This window comes from Anoplophora glabripennis, unplaced genomic scaffold, assembly GCF_000390285.2.
Source record: "Anoplophora glabripennis isolate ALB-LARVAE unplaced genomic scaffold, Agla_2.0 scaffold15, whole genome shotgun sequence".
Taxonomy (NCBI): Eukaryota; Metazoa; Arthropoda; class Insecta; order Coleoptera; family Cerambycidae; genus Anoplophora; species Anoplophora glabripennis.
In genome coordinates this window covers 42326-60154 of record NW_019416279.1, presented here as the reverse complement: position 1 = coordinate 60154, position 17829 = coordinate 42326, and the positions used below count along the sequence as shown (strand labels likewise).

At 31.7% G+C, this 17829-nt stretch overlaps 1 protein-coding gene across 1 annotated transcript in view; it reads right to left on the bottom strand.

Annotated features, from left to right (window-relative positions):
- The window catches only part of LOC108905684 (rho GTPase-activating protein 20-like), a 217366-nt gene extending 208950 nt beyond the window's left edge, over window positions 1-8416 (bottom strand). Inside the window, exon 1 of the mRNA XM_018708665.2 lies at window positions 7860-8416. Within this exon, the coding sequence (XP_018564181.1) occupies window positions 7860-8072 (213 nt within the window). The 5' untranslated portion in view covers window positions 8073-8416. The remainder of the gene's footprint in view (window positions 1-7859) is intronic.
- Between the last annotated feature and the right edge of the window lie 9413 nt (window positions 8417-17829).

The window sequence follows — 17829 nt, the reverse complement described above, 5'->3', positions numbered from 1 at the left end:
AAATTTAACGATATGATAGTTTTATGTCAATAAATACTATTATTCCTTTGATAAAATAAGTGTTTTAATTTGGACTTATGATTTATTTGTTTTAAATAAGTTCATTTAAATTAAAATAACCAAAATGTAGATGCAACCTTAAAACATGATTGTTTTAAAGAAATTGATTTGTTTTACATTATAATTTACTATGTTTTAATACATTATATTATATGTTTAAATTTAGGATGTATCTTTGATTCTAATACATTTTCTAAACATAAAATAGAATTGTTCCAAATACATGAGTAATACTGAAATAAAGATATATGATCAAATTAAATAAATATTTCTTCATAAGAAACAATTGCTTTTAAAGAAATTTGTAGTTTATTATTAAAGATACGTTTTTATGTGTGCAATTTTTGTCCAGATCGGTGATCCGCTTGACGTGAAACATCCCATATGTACCTCATATACACTGTTAGATTCTACATATTTTCGTCTAACATTATAATACCAATTCTTTAATAAAGATGTGCACGAAACAAGATTTTTGTCTCGATTTTTGTATGTAAGCTGTAGACAGAAAGTTGTCGAGTTGTATCTCAACCTTTTTGTAGTACCCTGTATATTAAATTTTGAGGGAGACACATTTAAATAACATATTCAAGAAATATATTACACCCAAACAGACAAAAAAAAGAAATTCAAGTCGATATTATTTGCTAATCGTGTGATCACCAAAGAGTGATAAAAAACCATTTTTTTAGCGTGCCTGCTGGCGCCGCAGATCTATATCCCCGTGGAAAATTCCCGTATGGTATGCGCCACGCAGTTCGTAGACGTTATGCGGACCACCTTGCGCAAGCACCCCGCGGACAGATAAATTGCTCTCATTACTTGTCCCATTACTCATATTTATCGCGAAATAACGCATCTCGGTTACCTATTGAACATCTACGGGTCCATAAATCTCTGAAAAATAAATCAGCGACGCCGAGGCGCGGCTGCGAAAGATTGCATCCGTTCTCACTGAATGGTTTCGGAATAAATCCTAGATTCAACTCGCCGTGGAAGATCTAAGTCATCGCTTAAGGGCGGTTTGCGTTTTCAACTTTCGTCTTCGTTTGATTCGTCAGGATCAACCTATGCCTATCTACAAGTCCAAACAGGAGCGACATAAGGCCATGCATCTGGCAATAACCAAGCGCAAAATAATCATCAAACACACCAGTATTAAACCAATCTATCAACAACATAGCTAAAATTGAACAAATGCTTGCATCAACTTTTGCAACATTTGGTAAATGTCGTTATTAAATTTGATTAATGACCGATAACATAAATTTAGCAAATAAATTAAATGAGCAGAAAAATTTTACAATTTTCTTAGTGATTTTTTATTTAGGTGCGCTGAATCCAAATCTGGCAGCAGAATTGCTCTATCACGTCAGGTTTTTGAGATATCCTAACCTAAAAGTGCAAAAAACACTGTTTTTCGTCATATTTGAGGTTACACAAACCTGATGTGATAGAGCAATTCTGCGGCCAGATTCGGATTCAGCGCACCTAAATCCTTCGGGAATGCATATTAGTGTGTCTGCTTCTTGACACTTGTTGACCTTTCCCCTTTTCTCACAATTTGAGGTTAAATACTCATCAAATATCGATAATAAAGTCAAAATTTAAAATTAAATTAAATTTTTCATAATTTTTTTGAATATTTTTTCACAATTCACATTGAACCAAATGCCGAAAAAAAAATTTGTTGAGCAAATTTAAGATAATTTTTTTTAATGAAAAAATTGGTAGTTCTGAACTTTTTTTAAAGGATTGAGAACAAGGTCAATAAATCGTATAGCGTATATGCGTGTAAAAAAATGCATGAAGATTCACTACTTGGCGGTATCAATTTAAATTAATGCAATTAATTTTAACTCGATGGAACACAGTATAATTTTCTGAATATTTTGAAATCAAGATAAAAGAAACTAATTTTTTTGAAATTTCAAAAAAATATTTTTTTCTACTTTAGAAATACATACTTTAAAATTTGAAAAATTCGATTTTTTCAAAATTTTTATTTTTTGTCGGTAGGTATTTCCTGAGTATTTAACACGAAATTGTGAGAAAAATAAGGCATTTTTTTTTCATCTTTATTATTAATTGATCTTTAAGAAGCAATAAGCTTTCTACTTAATTTTTTATAAAACGTTGACGATTCAGTAAAGGAAAAAAGTTCGACCGATCGATTTCAAAATTAGGCCTCATGGGCATGCATTCAGCTAAAAAAAAAACTACAAATATTGGTAAGTACTTTTCGCAATATTCGCAAATTAATCGTAGATTTTCCAAAACAGCAGAAAAAGTCATTTTTTTGCACTTATACTGAGTAAAAAAAGTTGTTTCTCAAACATACCAAAAGTCTCTTGATGAGGATTGATTCAAGTTTACAAAACCCACCTTCCGTTAGCTGTATGATTTAGTTCATAAGATACCGATGATAAAAAAAGGTGATTTTTCACTCAATAGTAGTTTAAACACTTCATAATTATGATAAAAATGTAAAAAAAGATTTTTTTTGGAGGTTTTCTCACATTTTTACCGCAAATAACGTTTAAATTGATGAAAAAAAAAATGATTTTTTTTTCAGAAAAGAAAAAGGGTAGTTTGGAAAAAAACTGTTTTTTAAATGACTGCACAAAAATTAATTAGAAATTTCTCTCAGAAAACGGTATGAATCGTAGTCAAAATCTGATTTGGGTCATCAACTTTAATTTTGATTTAATTAAAAGTTGATGAAGAAGCATAGGACGGAAAAGTAGAATCGTGCTGGAAACAATGGGATTTTTGTTTTGTTTAATGTCCGAAAGGTTTTCCAAAAAATCAAAACAAAAACTTCAAAACTTTCGAATTTTTTTTTTTACTTCAATTTAAATGTTATTTGCGGTAAAAATGCGAAAAAAAATTTTTCCCATTTTAATATTTCTAAAGCCATCAATTTCCTAAAGAAACCATAGATTACCCTTTTTCTAGATTTTTAAAATTCATGTAAAAGATAAAAATACAATTTTTTTTCCGAAAAGTTGCGGCAGGATGTTGTAGGAAATGTATTCCAATTTTCGAAACTGCCCTTCAATTCTCTGTACGACCATATGTCGCCGAGATATCGATGATTGAAGACAAAGGGATCCTTTTTCATTGAAAGTCCGATATATCGATGAAAAATAGTCGTATTGAAATCTAAAAAAAAGGAAATGGAAGTTGAATAAACAAGCCATCTGACCCATGCAATGGCTTAGCTGAAAAAAAATATTCCAATTCCATGGACTATTTCTTAGAACTGCATGATAACCGTAGCTCTAAAAAATTTCGACCGAAAGATCCAAAAGCTAGAATCTCAGAGCTTCAAAATGCTTTTTTTTTAATTCCCGATACGACCATTTTTCACCTAAATAGGTACAGTAAAAAATCACAGAAAAATTTCGGAAATTCTTTTGATCCTTTAATTTTTTGCATTGTTTATTAGAAAATAGTATTCAATATTTGTGTATCGCAATTTTGTTCCAAGTTTTTGACAATAGTAATATATAAAACCTTACACCTAACTAACATTTCCAAACCTCAAGCTTTCTCTTGACGTGTACGGGCGCCTTTACGACGAAAACCCAAAAGTCACCGTCCGCGTTCGGAGATACATTTCCCTCGCAATGTGCGCGGCTCTCGCTGAAAAAGTAAGGCCGCGGGTCCGTGTACACAACGATTGTCTTGTATTACCTAACAGTACTTGTATTACAAGGCCAAATACGTGAAATACTTCGCCATTATGTGACGTAAAAGTGTGAAATATGCCGCGCATTGCATAGTTATGGATAATATACTGCGTTGCGATATTTATAGGTATTTTATGGGGGGCATTACTGTACCTCGGAATTTTTCAGAACCGGTCAGAGGTCGCTGCTGGTAGCGCTGGTCGGGTTCTTCAGGGTACAGCCGCCTGGTAAAGGTTTACATCGGCGAAATAATTGATATAAAAGATTTTTTAGGAGTTTCTCCTGATTTTATGAGGATTTTTTCTGTCTTTAATTTAATGGATAAAGAATTCTGGTGACATTTGTTTTATTCCTTCTTTCGAAAAAATCAACATATTACATTATAAACAAGGGTGGCAAATATCATGATATTTATATAAATATCAAAGATCGGATATATATCTTGATATATATATCCGATATATATCAAGTCTTGATATTTATTTTTTTTTTAATTAATTAGTTTATGTATAATATTATAGTAGCGAAATAAAATTAAGAAACTATTTAGGTAAATATGTTTATTCCAAATATCAAAAACAATAATGAAAAAATAAATATAAATTCTGAAACTAATAACTAATTTGCACCAAGTCAACATAAATGTCATAAATATTAAAACAAATACAAACACACAGCACCTACTCGAATTGACTAACACCTGGAGAAATAATGAAATAAAAATATTCATTCAATTTTACTTTGTTGAAAAATTCGGGGAATCACATAAATAAACACGTTCATCAACTATTAGCATACGGTTTTGCTGCCATCTGTTAACAGTTTTAGCAACTTTAAACCAGTAGGAATCATTATTTAAATTTTTACAAATATCATGATATATATCAAAAAATAAATATCGTGATAGATATCAATGATATATATCGGATAAATATCAATGACATATATCATGCCAACCTTGATTATAAAGTGGAACAATTTTTCATGGCAAAAATGTGACTGTAAATATACAGGATGGCTCACTATTCTATTCTGAAGAGAAACATTTTTTAACTTTAGTGTCATGCTACGTTAAAAGAAATTTACATTTAAGATTAGGATGTTGCCAAGACGTTCGCTGCGAGCATTTTGAACATCTCCTACATTGACATTAATGTTTTTCTTGCTTGTTTATATTATCAATAAATAAAAAGTATTACTTATTAGTTTTTGAGTGTGTTGTAGCGAATTTCTGTAATCAAATAATTCTCTTTTTTTAATGTTAACTTTTGCAATAAATCTGAAAACACTTAATATTTCCGAAACAGTTGAAGATAAGTAGACACTGTACATGAAATATGTCTAGAATTTTCTGAAGAATCTAAAAATTGAATAATATAAAAGGTGTTGCATTTAAAATAAGAAAGTTGGTAATGATGACTGTTACATGACACACACTATATAAAAAGTTTTTCATGAAAAAAATACACAACTAAAAATACCAATTGACGTGCCCGAACGTTTTTTCGAACACGATCCCATTTATTTATTACTGAATTTATTCCATTTGGCTGATACACACTGTATAACAATCTACATATGTAAAACATAAACAAACACAGTTTTACATAATCACTTTCTTGTAATAAATATTGTGTTGTAAATGTAACTAACGTGTCTAATTAAGAAATAGAAAGATGTTAAGTATGTTACTGTGTGAGTGCAGGAATCAAACAATAGTTATCTTTACCTGTTTTTCGTGAAATTTGGGTCAGTAATACATTAGATCAAAACATCTCTTAATTAACTCCTGAATTAAATAAATAATAATCTACTGCATAAGTTATGCAAAGCTTTGTCAATATAGTATTTATGAAGTAATCAATTATGTCTTAGGTTTTGATATAATATCGTTGCTTATTTGCATAATTAACGTTTGATATTTAAAAAATTTCTAGTAATTAATGTCATACAGTGTCTTTCCATCGAGTCATTAGTCTTTGGATCTTAATAACGTACGTTATGTTTTTAAAACATGGTAACAAACTGGAACGGTAGAGAATTATTTTAAGAGGAAATTAAAAAAGTTACAGTTAAAAAGTATATTGAATGTTACATGAAAATATCAATATACACATATTGTCAAATCAATTTATTAATGAGGGGACGTATCAGTATCTCTAATTATGATGTTTTTTCCGAATTACTTTAATAAAGGGTATTCATTGGGCTTACAGAGGAAAATAACTGATAAATATGACAATACAAGATATAGAAAACAAAGGTTATGTGGTTATCACTGAAATTCCTGTCAGCAAGACACATATTAAGAGAACATTTGTCATTTCAAATGTATTTTGTATTACATTAGGTATAGGTATAGAAAACAGTCTATTTTGCGTTTACTAAAAATTGTAGATATTTCATTAGCTATGTTAATAGAAAACGTGAAAATTAAGTGTTGAAGTATTATAAAATAAGAAAAATAATTCTTGCACCATACTTAATTGGAGCTACAGAACAAGGTATAGTTTTTCCTCCACGACTGCAATTGAATTTTAAAAGTTGTTCAACTAAAATACATATTTCACACTTTGTAAACAGAACTAAAATATCTACATTTTTGAGTTTTTCGAAAAAAAAATTAAATTTTTTTTCTAAGCATTTTCGGACATCTTTTTAAGAAACTTTTTATTTAAAATTACTAAAATCTTCTATTTTCAGTTTGACACCATATTTTAGAAACACCCTGTAGATACAAATAGCCCAAAATCTAAAACTGTTTCCAAATTCATATAAAACGTTCGATGTAACTCCCAATTATGTCATGTAATTCCTGAACAACCTCCGTGTGATAATTTTTTTTCATTTTAGAATTCTTACTTTAGACATTTAATACCAAAGTATATACAGGGTGATTCAGTCATGTTAATAATTTAAGGGATAAATGAGTAGAGTAGAGAAAAATATTTTCAAATAATTTAAACCCCTTTTAGCACTGCTCCTGATCGCTGGCCCAGAAAGGTTTATCGAGAGTGAATCTTGACCTACCGTAATGTTGGGTCAATAACCTAGCTTTTAATGAGTTTTTAATCCGTAGTAAACGACAACGAGTAAAAACAGATCTTTTCACCTAAACACATGAATGAATAATATATTTTTTTACATTTTAAATATTATCAAGTAGTATTTATTTGTTAATAAAAACAAATGTATAAGGATGATCATTATTTTCGAATGTTAGTTTATTATAATCGAGTATTTTTAATACTGTTAGTGTTATCACTATGTTTTATAATTGAATATGAGTTTTTAGTAGGTACTATGTTTAATTAATTATTCGGTTTGTAGTACGTATAGCTTATTGTGAGATTTATAGCTCTTCAAAGAGTAGTATGGTACCTACCTATTTAAAATGACAGTAGGGCTAAAAAAAACACTCACTCCTCCGTCCATAGCACTTTGTTAATAAAGTTGGGATCTGCTGCACTTTGATTTTGAAGCCAATTGCAAAATTCAAGACAACTGAGGAAATCAGATGTTTCGCTTCAACATTCGAACGCTCTAAAATCCACCGGCGCGTTCCCTGTTGTGAAATGGGGCGCCGAAATACTGGGAATTAAGTGGTAATGTGCTTATTTTTTCAAAGGCCGAGCAAAATTTTTTTTTCGATTTTCTGTATTTATTAGGCTTTCCGAATACGTGGTTAAAATTAATGACATTATGACTGAACCACTCTGTATATACCTACTACTTTCGATTGTTTCCTAGAAAAAATCGGCATAGCCCCGACTTTTACAGTCTATTTCTTAATTTTCTTACAGTGCTGCTAATTTAAAGTCATAAAAATATGCCACAATAATATAAGCGTAAAGTTTATAAAAAAAATTATGTTTGCTTTTCTATGACATTCTAAATAAATCTGATTATTTTTTTTGGAATGTTATTGGTTACATTGACTAAAAAAATTGTAAATGTTGAAGGTCATGTAACACAATAGTACAATAAATTTCAAATTCTACATCTGTTCCTATTTACTGAATATTCTGATTCACATTGCACGTGAGATCATCATAAAGTGAATCACAAATTTCAAAGAATACAAGCATTAAAAAAATTACTCACCTCTTTAAGCCCGTCTAACCGTCCCAAACTCCTCGCCTGCCTCAGGCCAGTCTCAACTGCCCTGCGTCCCTTCTTCCTCCTCTCCAACAACCTCGGCTTCCTGGGGGTGACAGGCTCGTGATCCTCAGGATCGGAATGCACCTCAGGACAATGATAAGTGTGTCGTCTTCTACTAGAAGGACTCGTTATCCGAGTTATCAAATTATCGAACATTTTCCACTCTAAAAGAACACAATCTACACTACAGCAGTTTTTTTCAAAAGCATGATTGGGAAAAAGAACACTCGCGGGAACGGGCTATCCTGTTGTAAGGTACACTTTAGTCACTCGCGGTGATGTCTCATTTTCTAATTGGTTGACTAATCGGTGACAAAGGAACGTGTTTGCGTTTGACTTAGGAAGGCACGGCTTTGTTGGCTTGATAATGCAGGCACGTGCAGAAGAACAAGGCGTGGAGCTGTTCAAACAGCCCAAAATGGTGCGGTGTAATAGTCTTCGAATTAGTACGGCACGCGTGCCAGGGTGCGGCAACGTCCAAATTGTATAGTTCTGTTCGCAGGATCTGAAACAGAAAAATTACATAACGATTATACTTAAGGCACCATTTATTCCAAAAAGATTAAATGTAAATTAGTGTATTCGTTTTCATGTTGACAATGAAACAGTAGGTTAATTTTTAAGATACTCGTATCATGTGAGTATACAGGGTGTTTTAGAAATAATTTTCACAAATGTACCAGTCTATTCTTTGTTTTAGACCAAGAAAATTAGTTGAACAAATTGACTCGCCTTCGATTTTCAAGGAGCTACAAACGAAATAGTCGCTATTACAAACTACAAACGATATTACATCCAGAGTTTGGAGTATAGTGAAACTACAAATGAAATAAAAGCTGTTGCAAACGATTTTGGATACTCAGCTTGGATTATAGTGACTACATTAAATTTCGAGAAACTACAAACGAAATAGTCGTTACTACAAACAACTAGAACAGATTATATATCTGCAGCTTGAGGAATAGTGACTTTCCCTTAGTTTTGGAGGAATTACAAACGGAACAGAAGCTACTGCAAACAGCTACAAACGATTTTAGAACCAAATCCCAGAGTATAGCAATTATTATAGATTTCGAAGAACTGCAAACGAAATAAGCATTTCTACAAACTACAAACTATTTTATATCTACAGCTTCCAATATAGTGACTGTCAGTTAGTTTTGAAGGAACCACAATCGAATAAAAGCTACTACAAACAACTCCAAATTATTCTAGATACGTAACTTGGATTTTAGAGAATCTACAGACGAACTTAAACTCTACTATAAATTACAGATGTTAGAGGCAGACGTTGAGGTATAGTGACTACTATATATTTTGAGGAACTACAAAACGAATAAACGCTACTACAACAATATTTAGTATAGTGACTACTATAGATTTCGAATACGAATGCGACTACGAATTAAATACACGCTACCACAAACGACTTTAGATAATTGGATTATAGTGACGATACTACAAATGATTATAGACACTTAGCTTGGATTATAGTGAATCTACGAGAAACTTCAGGCGAAATTAAGCTCTACTACAAATTATAAACTATGTTAGAGAAGGAGATTGAAGAATAGTGACTATTAGAGATTCTGAGGAACTACAAAACAAATAAACGCTACTACAACAATGTTTAGTATAGTGACTACTACAGACTTCGAGACACTACGAATGAAATACAAGCTACCACAGACAATTTTAGATAATTGGATTATAGTGACAATACTACAAATGATTATAGACACTTAGCTTGGATTATAGTGAATCACGTTAGATTTTGAAGAATTCAAACGAAATGAGGACTACTATCAACAATTTTGTATTCTTAGCTTGAATTATAGTGACTAGATTAAATTTCGAGGAACTACAAACGTAACAAGCATAACAACTACGTTACTAAAAACGATTTTAGATACCTAGCTTGGATTATAGCGAATTTACGTTAAATTTCGAGGAACTACAAACGCCAAGCATTACAACAAACAGCTTCAACGATTCTATGGCCACAGCTTGTGGCCATATATTTCGAGATATTACAAACGAAATAAACACTAATAAAAACAATTTTAGATATTTAATTTGGATTATAGTGACTACATTAAATTTAGAATAATACAAATAAACTAATTGGTATTACAAATAACTACAAACGAATTTATATATACAGGAGTATAAACTCTCTTTCAATTTTGGAGAAATTACAAACCAAATAAACTCTACTACAAACAAGAACACGCAATTTTTTATATTTATTTCGGATTATAGTGAATCTACGTTAAAATGCAAGAAAATATAAATTAAATAAGCGTTACTAAGAACAATTTTGAGTCAGAGCTTGGAGATAGTGGACCTACTACAGATTTCGAGGAACTACATATCCCACAATCACTATTACTAACGGTTTTAGATACATTGCTTGGATTATAGTGACTACGTTAAATTTCGAAGAACTGCTGATGAAATAAACATTACTACAAACAACTTCAAATGGCTTTAGAACTAGAGCTTACAGTGTATCGGCTTCTTGTTACTTTTCGAGAAGCTTAATTCGAAATAAGTACTACTGCAGATACAAGAAACTCAAATTTATTCTCACACCAAGAGAAATCTAGTTTTTTGTAAATATGCTTGGCCATATTTTTTTAAATTGGATATATTGAATTACAAAGTATAAATAATGAAAAATAAGGGACCTAAAATAGACCCTTGTGGCACTCCGCCGGTAACCACCTGGTGATGAAAATACTAATAAAATAATATTATATATATATCATACATTGTTTCCTACCAGTAAGATAATTTTCAATTGAATCATTGTTGGAACCAATATAATGCTGCATTTCACGAAACAGCAGATAATTGACCCTATCAAACGCTTTTTATAGTCCCAGTAAGACTTTAGGCTGTTAACTTATTATCAGTAGCTCTCACTCTCCTTATAACAGAAACATACATGCAACAGAATTGTAGATATGTATACAAATTATTTCATGAATAACAAATCAGTAATAACTACTATCCGCAGCTTTCTCTTTAAGTCGGGTCAATTCTAAAATAATTAATAATGGAAACGTGAGCAAATAATAAATAAATAAATGGGTTTCCATTAATGGGATTTTTACGTTCCGAGAAAAAAACGATATTTCCCCACAATAACAGCAATAAAAGCTTTTTATCAGACAGTATAGATTATTAGCCGATAACCTTTTACTTGGACTTTTGTAATAATTATTGTTTGCTTATGAATTACTATTTGTTACACAATATCGAACAATGACATCGATTAAGCAGTTTCGGTTTCATAAAACCGAAAAAATTTTAATTAAACACAAACATAACCTCAAAACTACAGACATATTTAATTTATTTTTGTTTCCCTGTACGCCAATACTTTTGTTATAACTTCTTGAATTATTTAAAAGCAAACAAAGCACCGTTAAAAAAAAACATTGTAAAATGGACGTCCTTTAAACGCCCTTAAAAGTTTTTACAAAAATAGCAAAACCGCAACGCAACATGTATTAAATGAGCACAAATTATGGCCGCTGCGACGCGAATTTTGCGAAACCTTGAAATTAAAAGTGAACCTTCGGCCGATAGTCCTTAGTTTTTAATTGCTGGGTAATTTCCTCGCAACCATTTCGCGGGAACAGGTTGAGCGCAATGTTGCCAACTCCCCTGCTTCAAACAAACCGACATTCCTCGAAGAGCACCCAAATTAATGCAACAATTACACGGTTACCGTTTGTGATATTTCAAACTGTCACAGGTAATAATTTCAAGAAATATGTTAACACATTAGTTGGGTAACTAAAAATCCCACTTCTGATTGGTCCTTCGTACCCGTACAGGAACTATATTTTTAACAATTCTAGATTATCTCTTAGTCTTACAGTGTCTTATCAATTTTACAATGAATAACAAACATTTTACTACAAAAAAAAGAAGATATTTTTTATGTACAGAATTAACTATATCGAACAGAGCCTTCTTTGAGTTTCTTGCCCGAACTTTGGTACACGTTATTTATTGTTAGACCTCGGTTTTAATTTTATCCCAAACCTAGTGAAGAACGCGCTGATTTGGCATCGTGGGCAGAACGTGACCTTTCGAGTCCGTCTTCAGATGGAAAGAATGTCGTGCCATCCACGATCGCGGCGTTTCAGACGGGATGGCACCATGGTCGCTAGCGTCAGGACACGGAGCAGCGTTTGCCCAATTATGCAATTATAAAAATAAATTGTTTATTGTCACGAAACGGAGAAAATAAGTCATCTTCGACAACTATATATAATAATACTTTTCAAAGAGGTTATTCATGCTGTTTTTACATTAAGAAATATTATTACAATGAATTATAGACCATAGAACAAAATACACTAACTTAATAAAAATTTAAAGACTTGTTTTTTATATATACAGGGTGTTTCTGAAATAAGTGCGTTCCTTGAAAAGGGCAATAGAGGGCACGAAAATGAGCAACTGTTAGTCTAAATGCTTCTGTTTTCGAGAAAATTAATTAAGAAAATTAATCATAAATGTAAGCCGACCCTGTGCAACTTGTGCACGTGCATTGTGTGTTGCAGTATTACTTAGCAGGCGTATAAAATGTTTTCTGATCAAGAACTAGCAGATATGGTACTAAATTTTCACTTCATTCACTATTGGTGTAATGCAAATCCTCACATTGTACAGAGATCTCGGTTCTAGCAACGGTTTTTGATGTGGTGTGGTGTGTTTGGTGACAGAATTTTGACCATCGTTTTGAAGCATGTTTATCAGTGCATGGAAACAACTTTGAACAGTTTTTGTAGAGCATTCGTCAAATGCTAAGTAGTTCGTTTATTCGTTTATTTTAAAGTTTTGTGTTACTTTTAAACGAGATTTGAATAAATTTCAGCAATTTCGAATACCAAATTTAAACCGTCAAAACAGCCATCAGCACTTTCGTACTGCGGCGCGCGGCAGCTTCGATATCAAAGGTACAGCTGGCTGCCGTACCAGGGACGGCTTTAAATTTATTCGAACCTTCAAGTGATTTTTTTTTCAATTTAACGTAATTTTAGAAGATCATCAGTTGCTTAATAAAAGTTGCTTATTTTTAGTCCAATTAAATGGGCCATTAAATCGCAATTTGGTCAACTTGTCATGTTCATATGGATATAAAATTTGCCATGAATCAAACAATCCATATAAAAGTTATAAGGAATTATATTAAACAAGATATGTATTAGACACTTCTCTTGCGTCATACTGTGCATGAAAGATTAAAAAAATTGATTGGCAATAAATAGCTTATCAAAACCTGCTTAGTACCCGTTTGTTTTGTACTTACGTTATTGTTTTATTTTAGATAAACAACCGTTTGAAAATTCTTTAAATGCTTTCCAACCATCGACAAATATTTGACTTTGTTATTTGCTGTGTATTTACGTAAGGCCAAATTAACTAACACCACACATTCTAGGTTATTACCCTACATATTGGTCAAAACTGATAGATTTATGTTCATTTATAAAACATAATCCAAACGCTAGAGCTGGAAACGATTGCATCAACATAATCCAGATATATTGACTGAAGTTTACCAATTTTAAGTAATTTAAATTAAACAATTTACATAAAAAAAAATTACTTACTAACCTGACACGGCTTTGGTTATTTATATAATAACAGTTTCATTTTTGTGAGTCGAATTGATTCTAAGTTGTACAGAGCGATTCACAAATGATGACCAAAAATGAAACCTCGTATTGTTTGGTGAACTTTAAGGGGAATCTTTCCTATAAAGTTTTTATCTCGATTTCATTTTTGGTCACAATTTGTGAATCACCCTTATAACATTAAATATTTAAAGTAAAGAAAAAAACGAATGCTTCCTAGTGGTTTCAGTATATACAGGATCTAACTTTATTACAAATCTTTCAGGCATTTTAAGAATAAAAGTTCATGTGAACTTAAATCTTAAAGCGTTTAATTTTAGAAATACAGGTTGTTAAAATTTGTAAAAAATAGCGACATTTTTGGGACTACTAAACCAACAAACATATTTATTTATAAATTTATGTTAAATCGACTAGTGTGAATATACCTGTATTTAAAAATTCCCCGTCTACCAAAAAAAAATATATTTTCAGTTTTACCATTCCCGCATACTACAAGAACAAGTAAAATTTAATAAATTTCGTGTTGTTAATTTTACAAATTTGAATAACTTTTAATACCTATACAGGGTGCGGCATCAGTGCGCCGAAGTACGATATCTCCGATATTAAAGAAGATATTAAAAAGAAGTTATTTACAAAAATTGTAGCCAACTTAAAAAAACTATACATTTTAAAATTATTTTCGTATACCTATACAGGGTGTTACGTATTACCAGGGTGAACCAAACATGCTATTTTTTAAATGGGACAACCTATATATTATTTCAAATTTAGATTAAGCTCATCTCTCCCATGCTTCCAATATAGGGTTTAATTATCTTATAGAGGGTATTTCAAAAGTAATGGTCAATTGTATACGAGAATCATTCCCATTTCAGGGTCCTGTATACCCTAAACAGAACTACTTAACAATAATTTTTTGCAGACATAACTTTTTGATATCGGTACAATTTTACGAGAAAGTGCTATTTCTTTATTATTGCAACAGTTGAATATAGAGCGAGCCAAAACTCGAGCACAATATTTTCTCAATTTTTTTAGATGAATCACCCTGTATTTTATTTTAAAAACTGAAAATACACTTTATGTTCTTTCTTTTTTATAAACCATTCCCTATAGCTAAACTTATTAATTTCTGAGATATTTACTATTTAATAACAAAAAGAGAGTTTTTAAAAAATTCCTATTAAGTATAACAAGTGGGCCGTGTGCAAATGACAGATAGATATTATTCAGTAATAATTACTAGCTTGTCATTTGACAAGCTGTGAAATTTTATATTGTTTTTTGTTATAATATTGTTATAACTCCGGACCTATTGATTGTAGAAACTTTTTTTTCAATTTGGTTTTTTACGAGCTTTCGAATGGTGTATATAACTTCTTTCAAAAGTTAATAACCGTGTTATTTTATTTGTTCATCAGGGAAAAAGTGCTTTTTATTTGGTAACAATTATATACAATTAAATTTACTTGGTGTCCCTTCAAAGAAAATAAGTCTAAAAAGAATGTTTTAGTCATAACCCTGTCCCCGCAATAGTCATTTGATAATGGGCCTTTTTTGTAAAAATGGGATAAATAAATGGAATTTTGCAAAAACTATTTGACCGATCGAGCCCATCTTTTGCACATCTCTTAAGGATTAAAAACTCACATTTTTGGAAAGTTTGGTAAGATTTTATTAATTATTTAAAAAGTGATTACCAATTAAAGAAAACGCACTTTTTCCGTTTCATTTTGCAATAAATTTTTTGTTTATAAAGCAATTTTAACTTATAAAGTCTCATTTTAAAGATGAGTTAGTTACTCTAGATCAAATCGTCTATTGAAAATTTTTTGCTAAGATTAATAGTTTTTTTTACAATAACGCGTAGAATGAAAAATGACGAATTTTTGACCTATTTGTTGCTAAAAACCAAAGACGCTACTTTTTCATGACACATTTGATGAAACACCTCTTGTCTTATCATTCCCAAGACTTTCCAACAATAAAATCACGCCCAGTAATTAATAAATTTCAAAATGTTTCCTTTCCTGGTCTAAAAGTATACCGACATAAAATCTAACTTTACGATAGGGACGTCGGCGTCGGTTGTCAGGTAGCAGCACTAGGATCGTCCATTCCCGAAAAATAAAAGCCAACCCTCGTATTAATTGAATAGTAATAATAATAATAATTGGTTGGTAGGCCCTAACCACCATTCAGTGCAGGAATGAGGGAAACCTGGAAAACCTCATTAATGAGGAGGGTGGCCAAATACCAACCGGTGTCAATCTCTCACATTGACCCAAGCCGACATTCTTCCACCTTACCATACCTGCACAGAGGGTGCCAATCCTCCGTACAAGCATAGCTAATCTACGGTCTACCGGGCGCGGGATTCGAAACCCGGGCAGATAGCACACATCGATTTAAGTACTGACGCCTTAAACCGTGCGGCTATCGACCGATATCCCTCGTAACTTTAAATATAAGCCAAGTATACGATTTCTTCTAAAACCCACCTACGTTACTTGATGTGTGTCACTCTCAACAATAACATACATTATGCAGTTGCCTGTTTACGATTTGTTTTTCGGCACTGGACCATTAATCATATTGGGAACGCAACGAAGCTGAGGCCAAACTGTTTAATATTAAACCATTTCTATTGTAGCGCAACATCACCAGTAATTGAAAACGATACGGCTTGGTAAACAATTGGACTTTCTCCTAGTGTGGGAAGATCTAAAAATAAACGATTGAACCAATTTTGAAGAGAAGTTATGTAGGAGAGCGGTTCACTTAACAAAATAAAAATAGTTTTATTAAAAAATACGGGGCAAAAAAATTAGTATACGCGAACAATTTGGTTACGTTTCTCGTATTCGTTAAAAATTTAAGCAAATAAATGATTCATAGTTAAATTTTCCAGACTATTTTTTAAATCAAAATGAATTTATATTTGAGTGGTGAGTTATGTACATCAGTGCTAAGATATTGTAAAAAACATTGGTGATGGGTTTTACCAAAGAATATTTAATAGTAGTTTCAATAAATATTTTCAAATCTGCTCCTATTATAACGCTTTGGAAATTCCTTTATTTAATTAAGCCAACAAAGTAAATATATTTGCTTATACTAGGTCTCTGTATATAAAGCACCAAAAAAATATTATTGTTTATAATTCCAAACTATTAAAAAGTACACAATTATTACAACTTTCTTAATTTCAGTTGATCAGTCTAAAAAAACAACTCACCGGTAGTATATATCGTTAGATCGTTAGATTATCTGCAAAAATATTATGAGAAATTAAGTAGAAAAACATTTAATTAGCTTTTCACAAGAATTATTACAATATCTACAAGTTAAGGAGGTATATTGGGGTCCGAGGGAAGTGAGGAGCGCAGGGGGGGTCCTATGCTTTTCTTATGGGACTAAAACCCGCTGCCAATTTGAAAAAATTAAATTCTATTGAAATTATTTGCGATAAACATTATCTAGATAGCAAAGAAATCTACTCAATATGCACATAGCATACATACAGGGTGTTAAAAAAAAGAGTGTAAAATATTTAAGGAGGTAAAAGTATGAACCAAAATAAGCAGAAAAGTCTCAATAAACATGGGTCCGCAAAGAGATATGGACCACTATTCGTTTTTCAAACATTTTATTTTATTTTCACGTTTTTCATTAAACATTTGGATGGGTATTGTAGGTGACAGGTTTCTAGGTCCTGTTGTATTACCAAACAGATTAACAGGCGCTGCTTACCTCAACTTTCTGCAGAACACACTGTATGAGTTTTTGGAAGACATTCCTTTGAATCAGAGGCAACAAATGTGGTTCCAGCATGATGGTGCTCCAGCTCATTTTTCCATGGCCGTTAGAGAGCATTTACACCAAACTTTTCCACATAGATGGGTAGGAAGGGCCGGACCTGTTTTATGGCCTCCAAGATCGCCTGATCTGAACCCTCTAGATTTCTTTGTTTGGGGATATTTGAAGACATTAGTGTATGGTACTCCTGTAAATAGCCTGGAAGAGCTGCAGCTACGGATTAATCAAAAGTGTCAAGAAATCCAAACCAAGGAGGGTGTTTTCGAAAGAGTTCGAATATCGTTGAGACGAAGATGTCGTGCCTGCTTGGAAATGGACGGAGGGCACTTTGAACATCTTCTGTAACTTTGTTTTTTGTTTGTTAAAAGCTTCCTTTGTCGGTTTATTCCTAATAAAATAAAATGTTTGAAAAACGAATAGTGGTCCAT